Source organism: Sceloporus occidentalis, unplaced genomic scaffold, assembly GCF_023333645.1.
Source record: "Sceloporus occidentalis isolate IW3139 unplaced genomic scaffold, rSceOcc1.0.p SCAF_8, whole genome shotgun sequence".
Lineage (NCBI taxonomy): Eukaryota > Metazoa > Chordata > Lepidosauria > Squamata > Phrynosomatidae > Sceloporus > Sceloporus occidentalis.
Window position 1 is genome coordinate 705,685 of NW_028316988.1, and position 11,886 is coordinate 717,570.

At 50.9% G+C, this 11,886-nt stretch overlaps 2 protein-coding genes across 15 annotated transcripts in view; one reads left to right on the forward strand and one right to left on the reverse strand.

The window, feature by feature from the left end:
* HSPG2 (heparan sulfate proteoglycan 2) overlaps positions 1 to 5,974 on the forward strand; it is an 86,998-nt gene extending 81,024 nt beyond the window's left edge. For 9 of the 11 annotated variants that reach the window (XM_089537307.1, XM_089537311.1, XM_089537310.1 and 6 more), the window contains 11 exons: positions 13 to 257; positions 404 to 575; positions 818 to 940; positions 1,129 to 1,185; positions 1,534 to 1,609; positions 1,829 to 1,907; positions 2,461 to 2,502; positions 2,878 to 2,948; positions 3,216 to 3,299; positions 3,456 to 3,559; positions 4,295 to 5,974. In XM_089537307.1, the coding sequence (XP_089393433.1) occupies positions 13 to 257; positions 404 to 575; positions 818 to 940; positions 1,129 to 1,185; positions 1,534 to 1,609; positions 1,829 to 1,907; positions 2,461 to 2,502; positions 2,878 to 2,948; positions 3,216 to 3,299; positions 3,456 to 3,559; positions 4,295 to 4,467 (1,226 nt within the window). In that variant the 3' untranslated portion in view covers positions 4,468 to 5,974. The remainder of the gene's footprint in view (positions 1 to 12; positions 258 to 403; positions 576 to 817; positions 941 to 1,128; positions 1,186 to 1,533; positions 1,610 to 1,828; positions 1,908 to 2,460; positions 2,503 to 2,877; positions 2,949 to 3,215; positions 3,300 to 3,455; positions 3,560 to 4,294) is intronic. The other 2 variants (XM_089537309.1, XM_089537318.1) reach the window with 1 other exon arrangement.
* On the reverse strand, positions 5,968 to 11,883 carry LOC149307602 (low-density lipoprotein receptor class A domain-containing protein 2-like). Of its 4 annotated transcripts, XM_089537325.1 has the most exons (5): positions 10,346 to 10,924; positions 7,704 to 8,144; positions 7,488 to 7,628; positions 6,915 to 7,013; positions 5,968 to 6,823 (listed from the first exon to the last, which is right to left on the reverse strand). In XM_089537325.1, the coding sequence occupies exons 1-5, from the start codon at positions 10,554 to 10,556 to the stop codon at positions 6,600 to 6,602; spliced, it is 1,116 nt and encodes a 371-aa protein (XP_089393451.1). In that variant the 5' UTR covers positions 10,557 to 10,924; the 3' UTR covers positions 5,968 to 6,599. The 4 variants fall into 4 exon arrangements, with proteins under 4 accessions (XP_089393451.1, XP_089393452.1, XP_089393453.1 ...); XM_089537326.1 differs by lacking the exon at positions 10,346 to 10,924 and adding an exon at positions 11,686 to 11,883 and having other exon boundaries at positions 7,488 to 8,144; XM_089537327.1 differs by lacking the exon at positions 10,346 to 10,924 and adding an exon at positions 10,978 to 11,362 and having other exon boundaries at positions 7,488 to 8,144.
* Between the last annotated feature and the right edge of the window lie 3 nt (positions 11,884 to 11,886).

Below are 11,886 nucleotides of genomic sequence, written 5' to 3' on the forward strand. Positions count from 1 at the left end.
TTCCTCTTCTAGGCACGGCCATCCTTCAGAGTGCAAAGCCGCTGGCGCTGGGGCAGTGGCACAAGGTGACGGCCGAGCGCTTGAACAAAGATGGCACCCTGCAGGTGGACGACGAGCGGCCCGTGAAGAGATCCTCACCTGGGAAAAGCCAGGGCCTCAACCTGCGCACCTCCATGTACCTGGGGGGTGTGGATGACACTGTCCAGCTGTCCCCAGCTGCCAACGTCTCTGGCCACTTCTATGGCTGCATTGGGGAGGCAAGTTGTCATGGTTGTCCAGTGGGTCAGCAAAGAAGGATGGAGTTCCCTTGCAATGGCCACTTTCCCTTTTTTGCCTAGTCTTGGCCATGGCAATCAGATGCGACGGGGAGCTGAGGCTCTTTGGGTTTTCTCCACCCTTCCAGGTTTCAATCAATGGGAAGAAAGTGGATATCTCATACAGCTTCCTGGAGAGCCGGGGCATCTCACAGTGTGTCGACAGCTCTCCCTGTGACCGCAGACCCTGCCAGCATGGCGGCAAGTGCCTGGTCACGGGCGAATACGAATTCCAGTGCCTTTGCCAAGATGGCTACAAGGGTGAGATGGCCGCAGATTAAGATGGTGGTGGAACAGGGTCTCCTCAGGGCTGTGACCCTGCAGCTTCTGCAGTCCTGGCTTGGGAGGGTGTCCCATCCTTGCTTGTTACTGATTTCTGTCCTCATAACTCAGCCCTGTGCAGATCTTCTTTTCTGTGCTTCTACTCCGACTTGTACAATGTTCTGTTCCTGTGACTCTTTAATAGTATGTGTTTGTGTGTGTGTCATTTTCTCTCTCTGTAGGAGAGCGATGTGAGATATCTGAGGTCCAGTGCCGGCTCCAGCGCCCCTGCCTCCATGGTGGTACTTGCAGAGACACCACCTGCGTCTGCCCTCCTGGCTTCCTAGGGTTGTATTGCGAACATGGTAAGACTGAGCGGATGGCCTGAGCATGGAAGAGCGTCCCTGGAAGGCAGAGAGGCCTCCCCTGAACTGAATGCATGTAGCCTCTGCCACACTGACTGGCAAAAGCCCTGGGAAAAAGTGTTGCTTTGGGGAGCACCGCTCTGTCCCACGGAGTGCTTTGCACAAAGCATGTGCTTGTTTCTTTGCAGATGAATCACAGCGCCCGTTCAATGCTGAGTGGACACCCGAGGGCAGCGGAGGGAATGGTATGTCTGGCACATGCTGGGCTCCATCCACAGCTTGTCTTGGGCTGGGAGGCACTGGGGCATAGCCTGAGTTCTGGCCCCAAATGCCAAATGGGAAGGACAAAGAGAGCACCTCTGCTATTGGAATGGGCTCAGACCCACATGTTGCACAACAGCAGTCTTTGGGCAGGGCAGGTTTTCCATCCACAGCCATCAGCCACATCTTGAAACTAGCTTGGCATTCACAGTCTTTCCCTCCCAAACACAGTTTTCCCTTCCCTGCCATTTTCTCTGGTTGCTGTAGCCATTTTAGTAGGCTGTGGGGTTATTTTGTAGGTGCGTCTCATCTCCTTTCTTTGTTTTTACCAGATGCTCCTGGGCAGTACGGTGCCTCCTTCCACGATGGCAGCTACGTGGCCCTTCCACCGCATGCTTTTCCCAGGAGGTGAGAATTTGTCATAGTTACCCTCTCTGAATGGCACCGTCAACCCTCAACGAGATGCCAGTTACACAGCCAAGGGGCCAGTGCAGCATTAGTCCAGGGACGGTCCAAAATTGTGGGCTTCTGGGTGGGATGAGCATGTGTGTCGTGGTCCTGCAGGAGGAGATGCTTTCCTTGTGGGTCCAGGAAGGGCTTCCGCCATGGTTTTCTTTTCTGTTGCAGCCTCCCTGACTCGCCTGAGACGATCGAGCTGGAAGTGCAGACCAGCTCCCCAAGTGGGCTCCTCCTCTGGCAGGGAGTGGTGAGTGGATGAGAGAAGTGGAAAAGACTGGAGGGGTCAGGGTGGGTTGTGGAGATGTCAAAGTTCACCTGGGGGAAGTTGCGCAGGGGGATCGGACAGCCAGCAGACTCATGTTCGTGGTATCTCTGATAAGAACAGAATTGCTCTTCCTCTGCATCACAAGTCACGGAGCCTTCTTCCCCTTGGCTAGCACTGCAAAGGTCAGTGGGATGGAAGGGAGCCCTCCCAGGAGTTATGGGGTCAGTGTGTTTGCTGGCCAGGTTGAAACAAGATGGAGGAAGAGCCCGTTGGCCGCCACTCTGCATGAGAGCTTGTTGCGGGACTCTGTAGGCTTGCAAAGGGTGTTGCCACTGCATGCATTCACGTTGTTTGAGTTTCTTGTGCCTGGCATCACAAAACCCTGCCTGCCATGTTCAAATGTTCCTGAGGCTGTGTGTAGGTTCGCTTCTCCTGCTCTCTGGCCAGGCTGTGCCGCTGCTGCTAGGCATGCTGCTTGGCTGACTGGGGCATGGCTTGTGCCCTCTTCTTCTCTCTCCTTTTCTCTCTCTTCCAGGCAACCGGAGAGGTGGGTCTTGAGCAGCATGTTGCTAATGAGGTACTTACTGATGGGACTCAATCCTTGGTGCAGTGGAAAGAGAATGCTTAGATGCATGAAAGCGGGCAGAGAAACGGACCACAGGACTAACTTGCCCAAGCATGCTTCTCTATTAGTGCCTGGTAGAGCTTGCCTGTTGTTGCAAGGCTGGGCATGTGGGCTTCCAAAAGCTCCAGATGAAGGTCTGGTGCTGCTCAGGTTCTCTTGCCAACCATGGGCAGGTGAGTGGCAGAGGAGTCATGCGGTCGCTGGAAAGGCAGCCATTTGTTCCAAAGCCTCAACTTTTTTGTTGGACCCACATTCAAAGCATCCAGGGATCCTGGATCCCATCGCCATGTGTCAAACAGTCATGCAATGCTTTCGTCTCTGTCACAGGAGGAAGGAGAAAGCGGGAAAGGAAAGGACTTTATCAGCCTTGGGCTAAAAGACGGGCACCTGGTGTTTAGGTGAGTGCAGTTGCTGAGTGCCTTCAAATTGACTTGCAGTGATCAGATTGTGGGTTTTCTTGGCCACATTTTCTTCAGAGGAGGCTTTCCATCTCACCCTTTGGGTTTCCAAGACTGAGCAAGGGTTTGGACCCAGGTCTCTAGGAGTCATAGTCCACCGCTCAGACTACACTACAGTGGCTACTATACAGTTGGCTTCTCCATCAAGTTTTGCCAGCACAGGAGCCATTGGTTTTCTGATGCTTGCCATTGTGTTGCCTCCTGCAGTTACCAGTTAGGAAGTGGGGAAGCCAACATCTTCTCCGAAGACCCTGTGGACGATGGCGAGTGGCATCGAGTGACCGCTGTCAGGTGAGGAGGAACGTGGTTCACAAGTACGGTGGTCCCTTCCCTGACAAAGGGGATCCGTTTCAGACCCTCCTACCCCACGTAAGGGAAATTCCATGTATGCTTGAGCCCCATTAAAACTAATGAGTGTTTTTTTCCTCCTGTCTGGCCCTTCTTCAGGGAAGGGAAGAAAGGCTTCCTTCAAGTGGATGGCGAAGAGGTGATCGTTGGGGAATCTTCTGGCAAACACGTCATGGTGAACACCAAAGGCCGCGTTTATATAGGTAGGTGCTTCCGCCTCCAAAAGCCACATGGGTTTTAAGGGCCCCTGTGGGCGCAGCGGTGTGGACATTGAGGCTTTGCACTTGATCTTTTTATTTGGTTCAACCATCTCTGTTGCTTTGGTTTTGGGTTCATTCGCACTTCTTCCGTTTCTCTCCTCCCGGCACTCCATCTTTTGTTGTTGCTCTCTTTTTAAAATTTCACCATCATTTTGTTTCTGCTATGATTATAATGAAGAGTGGGATGGTCTCAAGATGATAAATATGGCCATTTCTACCCAAACAGCCCAAGCTTTTCAGAAGCTGTGCTCTCTTTCCTTTGGCGCCAGACTTGTTCAACTGCAGGCAGATGGGACAAGAGGTCTAACTAAAGAGTGTCAGACTCTAAAAGTCAGGGCTACTTGAAATTGTGGTCCCTGGACCAGTCCTAGGCTGCTGGTCCTTGGAGAGTTTCCATGAAAGGAACAAAATGTTATAGTCCATGGGCACAAAAATGGCACCAGTTTCCTACCTCTAGTGGCTTTCGAAGGTCTAGATTTTGTGCTTCAGGCTTGGATGGCATCCATGACTTTTCAGTTGGGTCTGAGAGGAGCTGTGCTTCAAAGGATGGAGAGAACCCATCTGGGGACATCTCTTATGGAGTCCATGGGGTTCCTTGGGGGGCTTTTGAGAGATAGGAGAGGACTCCCCCCTTAGAGCCGCATGGTGACCGGTGGCACCTTCTTTTCCCCCACGCAGGAGGGGCACCGGACATCCAAGCACTGACCGCAGGGAAGTACATCTCAGGAATCACAGGGTGCATTAAGAACGTGGTGCTGCTGAACGCGAGGCCCGGCCAGGAGCCCCACCAACCGGTTGACCTGCAGCATCATTCGGAGGTTGGCGCCAACATCCAGGAGTGCCCCTCGTAGGCCGGGTCAGCCTCCGCCACACTCCTTGCTGTCCTTTTTTTTCTTCCCCTGTCATCAGGCCAATTGAGAGACATCTATTATTATTATTATTTTATTATTATTATTATTATGAATTTTTAAAAAGAAACACAAAGGTGCTTTGCTGCTACCAAAAAAGCAGGGGAGGGGAGGGGAGGGGAGGGAGCGGGAGTTGGTTTGTGTGTTTTGTGTAAGTGACAGACCAATGCGGGGGACCCATGTGTGCCCACATCCCTCCCTGGCCCTTGCGAGGGGAAAGCAGAAGATGCCACAAAGACGCAACGGGTTTCGGACAGCGCTGTGCCAAGGGACGCTGGAAGAGCCTGCTCAAGGATGCCGGTGCGCCAAGGGAGGCTCTTTGCTGTGCTGCCTCTGAGGCCAAAGAGAAGGTGAGGTCCCTGCGTGGCAGCTCCAGCTGGGCAAGGCTGACCATGACCAAAGATGCTCCAGCCCTTCTCTGGTCCTCAGAGAGGAAGGCCTCCTTGGCTGGGCTGGGAACTCCTGCGCCCACTCCTCAGCACCACCCTCCTCTGGCCAGGCCAGGAGCCAAAGTGGCTGGCCACTGCCTCCGCACTTGAGCAGAGCTTCTCCACTTGAAGAGGCTCCCTGTCTTTGTCGTGACCGCCCTGCCCTATGGCTTCATCCACCCCTCTCTTTTGCTACCTGGACTGTGGGGCCAGGGCCAGGCGAGGGGCTTCTGGACAGCCCCCTCCATTGCCCCCCTGCCCACCCATCTCTTCCGTTGTTCATGACCTGCTGCAGAGCCAGGACCCGGTGTGTGGCCTGCCCCGGGTTCTGGAAAAGAGCGGGGAGTCCAGGGCCAAGGGGGGGCTCACTTGTGCCCACAAGGCAGAGGGGCCTTGGTCCTCCCTGCAGTCCCAAAGCTCCACCAGTGCCTTATGAAGCATGGGGCCCTTCAGAGGACCCATGCACCTTTTAATTATTTTTGCAATAGGCAATCCTCTAACTGCAGCCAGGCCCCCACAAACACACAGCCCCAGAGCCTGGCTGGGTTAGAGAAGGAGAGGCCCATGGGGAAGGTGGGTCTGGGGGACACTGCAAGGGGCCACCCTACCTCCTCTCCCTGCCAGAAGCCAAAGTGGGAGAGCTTTTGACCAGGCGACACAGAGGCACCAATACCCCCAACTAGCCCAGAGAGTTTCTACTGCCCCACCTCAACCAGCCCCAAGACCACTGAGGAGGGCAGATGGCGGAGCAGAGCCAGCCACGGGGGCCTTGCCAACCACGCTTTGGGCTCAGGGGAATGCCTTCCAGCCAGGCTTGTGTCTCTCTCTCCTCCTCTGGCTAGTTTGGACTTGGGCTGGGAGCCTTGGTGGCCAACGGTCACTCTCTCCTGAACCAACTGCCTGGAAGAAGAAGACGCTGCCATGCTCCCGTTCCCCCTGCCTTGATCCTGCCTTGGCTTCCCCAGCCTCTGCCCCCCTTTTATTCATATTTTTTCTTAAATAAATGGTGCTGAACCCCAAAAGTCGTGTGTGTGCATGTGTGTGTGTGTGTGTGCATAGACCCCTTCTCAACTGGGACAGGGGTGCTTCCAGACTGGGCCCTGGGAGTCCTCTGCCTCTTCCCCATGTGTTTAATTTAATTGAAGGGGACACCAATCCAACAAGAGCTTCCATTAACTCCCTGCATGTTTTCTCTCCCAGTTGCAGAATAGATGCATGAAATGGGCTGCAGTCTACAGAAGCAAATGCCAAGTTAGATTTGCTAGTTAGGATTCCTACAGACCAGCGTTGAAATGCCCTCTTTCAGGACCCAAGTTTGAAGGTATGCTAAAATAGGCTGATATTTTGGCTGCATTGACCACCAGAACATGGGCCCCAAGAACCAATCTGGATGAGAGCTGCACCCCTTGAAGCGGAAAAGGCTCCCCATCCTTTTGCATTAAGCTGTCCGCTTGCTTAAAAAGAAAAGGTTCGCTAGAGAGTTACAGGAAGGTTGAGGCAAAAGGGGAGATTGAAGCATCATATCTTGAGTGCTGTTCAACAGGGGAGCTTTTCTATTTACAAACAGTCCTATGCAAAGCCACAGATATCCCTATGGCATTTGTCTGTCTGTTGGGTCCGCTGGGCTTTGTCCTGATGCCACCACTCTCAGACGGATGGCTCTGGGGCTCCATGCGGGGTCACCTTGGCTTGCTCCTGGCAGGTGCAGCTCCGTGTGCAGAGGTGGCAGGCAGCACAGAAAGCATTGCAGCCGGGCAGGAACCTGCAGGCACCGACCCTCCAAAAGAACCAGCCTGGGTTCCAGCAGCACCAGAAGAGCAAGGCAGCCCCAAAGAGGGAAGCCAGGGAGGCGAGGAGGACCTTGCAGTTGTCTGCAAGAGGAGCAGGATTCAGGAAAGTCCATGAGTGGCAGGAAGGAGTCAAGTGCCCCACCACCCATCTCTTGCCCAGAGAGAGGACTACCTGCTTGGTCAGTGCCCCTGGCGCAGGTCACCTGCTTTGGAAAAACGCTGGCCACCAAAGAAGCTTCGTCGGGAAGGAGAGGCAAACGCGTGGGTGAGCCTGGGCAGAAAAAGAAGAAGAAGGGACAGAAGTCAGAGAACCCATTGGGGCCATTGCCCAATATTTGAAGGGATGTCATATTGAGGAGGGAGCAAGCTTGTTTTCTGATGCTCCAGAGGATAGGACCTGCAACAATGGATGCAAGCTACAGGAAAAGAGATTCCACCTCTACATTACGAGGATCATCCTGAGAGTAAGAGCTGTTTGACATGGAAGATGCTACTTTGCAGAGTAGTAGAGTCTCCTTCTTTGGAGTATTTTAGAGGCTGGATGGCCACTTGTCACAGGGATTGCTTTGATGGTGTCTTCCTGCATGGCAGAAGGGGTTGAACTGGATGGCTCTTGGGGTCTCTTTCAACCCTATGATTCTATGACTGCTGGTTTGGTTTGAGTTCCTTTCAAAGGTTCCCTCTCTCCTCCTCATCCATGCTTCCCTTCCAAACCAAGGAGCTCTTCTCCTGGGCACATACAGACCTTTACACTGGGCTGGAGACTGATCTGTGCCATCGCCGCAGTTATCCACTCTGCTGCCGTCGCACACCAAGCTGGGAGGGATGCACTTGCCGTTGCGACAGGGGAAGTAGGCCTCTGCACTGCAGGCCAAAGCGTTCAGCCCTGCGAGGACAAAGAGAGGACATTGATAGGACGGAGTGGCATCTCCCATTTGCCCTGAGGCCTCTGCCATCTTACCCGTCCGGAGGGAGGTGAAGTCGCCCACAAAGTCCACGCGAGGCTGTTGGCCCCGGGTCACGAAACGCAGGGTCAGGAAGTTGCCGGAGGACACGAGGGGCCTGGGGATGTTCTTCCCACACAAGGGCATCCCTAAGGGTTTGGCCATAGGGTCCTTGCCATCGTAGAACTGGACATAGGAGCTGGAGGTGCAAAGGTCAGGGGTCTCCTGGGGATGGTCCTTGTGAGGACTGAGAGGGGTGCTGGACGGCAGGCGCAGCAGACTGTAGACTAGGAAGAAGCGGAACTGGAAGGCCACTTGGTCCCTTGGGGAAGCGGCCTGCAGGGTGAGATGGCAGTCGGTGCCAGGGACCACGAAGTAGAAACGCCGGGAGTCTCGGTGAGAAGTTAACACCATCCCGTCCCCTTGGAGGGTCTGGCCACAAAAGTCGGCCATGCTCACTGTCGGAGAAAAGAGAGACGTGAAGTGCATCAAGAATAGAGCCACAAGGCGTCACATCCCTTCCATCTGTCCCACTTTGGGGACACTCCCCTTAATGTTCTTCCTTTCCACTTTTTCCACTGCTCTTATAATGTCTTGCTTTCTCTCTCCTCCTCTCCCACTTTCCCCTTTTTCTCTTCAGTTTACTTCCGCTGCTGCAAAGCGAATTCAAAGTGTGAAAGTGACACAGCTTCCAATGTTCAACCCTAAAATGTATGGAATCGGCCACATCACCCCAGAGAATTGATTCTACCTTTGCTTAGAGGGGTCCAGCATGGGATCGTGTCACCTTTTTATTACCTTTTTATCTGGCCTTTCCACTAAAACAGGGAGGGAAAGCGCACTCAAGACAGTTACCAACATCGCTCAGAAGAAGCCCGAAATCCCACTGAAATGCTAATCGCTAAACGTGAAAACAGTTGAAAGGGTCAGTTTGAAGAGGTGCCATTTCATTCTTCCTATAAGCAGGACTGACTGCAATCTGAGGAAGTTTCCTAGTATGCTTCCAAATCATACAAACACCTTCCCTCAACATGGGATTTTAGGAAGGGTTCGCTCCAGACAAAAATTGTTTCCAGGTATAAACCTTCAACTTGGCTTGTTGCCCCTGCCTGCCTGCCTGCCTGCCTGCCTGCCTGCCTGCCTTCCTTCCTTCCTTCCTTCCTTCCTTCCTTCCTCCGCAAACCAAAGAGGGGGAAATTAAATAGCGCTGGGATGTCTCTAAGTGGAAGCACTCTTTTAAGATGCCTCCAGGCTCTTTGTTGTTTAATCCAAGAAAGCTTCAAATGGTGGTGCATCCGTTTGCCCAGAACTCATCTATTAAGCCGTCCTTTTGAACCTCACCCAGAATCAACAAAGGTTGGCACGCTTGGATGGAGGAATTACGGCCCCTCGGTCCCTGTTCCTGGCATCTGCACATAAATTACATGCATCCTAGCATGGGGGCAATGGGAAAACTAGCCTGGTAACTCAAAGATGGGTCTTTCGCTCTCGTTTCCCGCACTCCTAAGGCTTTGGGACATTTCACCCAAGCGTTTTATGATGCCAGCTTCTTCTTGGTCTTCTTTTGTGACTGAATAAATGCCCCAATCCACCTGGTTTCTTAGCAAGCTCCGGACACCAAACAAAACCCAAAAGGTCATTCTCAGAATCCAGGGGTTTAAAGAGCAGGAAAAGCCAAGTCTCTCATTGCACTTATAACTTTCCAAGTCTTTTGAGGTATATAGTTGAGCCCTTGCTTGCCGCAATTTAAAAGAGGTATAATATAACTACATCAGAAGCCTTTCTAGTTTTCTAACACTGGTTCCGGCCTGAAATACGTTGCTTCTTCCGCCGTAAGCCAGGGATTCTGGGGGCAGCAGTCCAAAAACAAAGTAACTTTTCCAAAAGGTAACTTTCATCAGGTGGGGGATGTCATGCAACCAGTAACAAGCAACCCTTGTCGAAATCCTCTTTTCTACACAACCATTGCAGAGTAAAAACCATTTCCAGTTTTTAACTCTGTTGTCCGATATTCATAATCTTCCTGCATTTTGTCATTGGGGTCTTGAATCTTCTCCTTTTATCCTTACTATAGCAAATCTGTTGGAGGAAAGGATGGCCTTCTTAAGGCAGACCTCTTTCTAGGACGCAATTCGACAAGGTTACAACTTTTGGACCACAATCTGGGAGTTGTGGTCCAAAAAGGGGGGACTTTTTGCAAGCTTTGTTCTGAAAGCACCACATAAAACTGAACCCAAGTCCTTTTTCTCAACTCTCTCTCTATCCCATCCGCTGCTTTGAATCCCATTTTGGGAGAAAGGCAGGCTATAAATCCAATAAATTAATAAATCAGCGTCCAATTAATAAACCAGTGACCGGACTCCCAGATCCTTGATTCCAGGGACCAACGTTAATCCCAAAATTGGCTCCTAATTCCCACAGCAGGCAGTTTAACGGGTCCAGAACCAAAATAATCCAGTCTGAGACTACTTCTAACTGCTCAATGCTAGGGAATCCTGGGAACTGTAGTTCTCTGAGATGTTGAGCCTTCTCTTCCAGACTTGGTGCCACAATAAACGACAATCCCCAGGATTCCCTTGCATTGAACCGAGGCAGTTAAACCAGTCTCAAACCGGATCATTTTGAACTTAAGGAAGCCCCCAAAAAGCACCGTCCCTACCTGTCTGCATGGCCGAAGCCGCAGAGGCCCAAATGTCCAGCCAAAGCAGACATTTTGCCCACGCTTGCATTCCCAGGTTTGCTCTGCTCCTCTTGGCCATGGGTCTTATTCCAGACTCCCTTCTGCACAGAAGGAAAGTTGGAACTAAGCATTTGGAAATGGCAACAGCTGGGCAAGAGAAGGAGGAGGCAAAGCAAACTGGGGATTGCATATTTGCGCAGGGGAACAAAGAAAGAGGCTGCCGAGCTTTATTGCAAAAAGATAGAGAGGTCCCATCCTGGAGAGTGTGGACTTAAGCCATTTAAAGCCTGGCTTGGCTCTTTTTGTCTTGCGTTTGCTGTGTTGCCATGGGGTTTTTGCAAAGGAATTTGAGCATCCTGGTGGGTCCCTTGCAATGAAACCCAGGAGACATTGCCATAATATGTGGCAGCTCACATCTTCTTTTCCAGGCAGTCCTCATAGAAATAAAAGAGTAAATGTGATTTTAGGAACCGAGGGAGCAAAGGAACACAACAGTGCGCAGAGCTTGGAAAGGTTACCTATGGGGCTATAACTCCCTGAATGCATCGCTGGACTAGTTTGGGGATTTTAATAGTAATATTAATAATAATAATAATAAATAGTTTATTTACATATTTCCCGCCTCTCCCTGAGGATCGAGGCGAAGGACTGTCACCCCCCCCCCCACAAGTCATCCATCTTTGGCTCATTTCAACATAAATAAATCAATACCATAAATGATAATAATAAGTCCTGCAATAAAACAGGCCTAGGTTGCCTCAGCTTTATTCTTTTGGCTTTGTTATGGAAAGGCACCTTGGAAATTGAAATAGGGGCAATGTGTTTCCGTGCTGGAAAGCCTTGTTTTTCTTAAAAGGGTTTAAAAATAGAAATAAAAGAGGGAAAGAGAAAGGGAAAGGCCACAAACAAAAGACACTGTTACACTTTGTCTTATGGACAGAATGGATCTGAAACATTTCACTATTTGCATAAATATAATAATAATAATGTTTATTAATAAAGCTTTTGCATACACAAGTTATTATTGTTGTTATTATTATTATATTTATGCAAATGGAGAAAGTATCCATTGATATTTTTAAAAGCTGCAAAATGAACAAGAGGGAAATGTTTCAGATCCATGGCTTTTGTTTTGTTTGTGGCCTTTTCCTTTCAAATAGTGGTAAATAAGTGATTGAAAAGTGGTGTTTTTATTTCCACTGAGGAAGTCTGAGGTAAATGTTGCTGCATTTTGCCACATAAAGTAATACTTTTATTTCTAAACATCCCTTTCTCTGTTCTTCCCATGAAGAGGGGAGAAGAAACACAATTTATTTTACTATTTGTGTGTTTCTGTATCGTTTTATTTCGTTTCTATTCGCTCTTAAAGTAAGGAAAAGCCTGAGGTAAATAAACAAGGGGCGGGGCGCAGTGCATTGTGGGAAACCGACGTCCTCCCAACGGTCGGTGCGGCTGAGCCGCGCATGCGCGGCAAAAAATAACGGCCCTTTCTGAGAGCTCCACTACGCATGCGCCTGGCT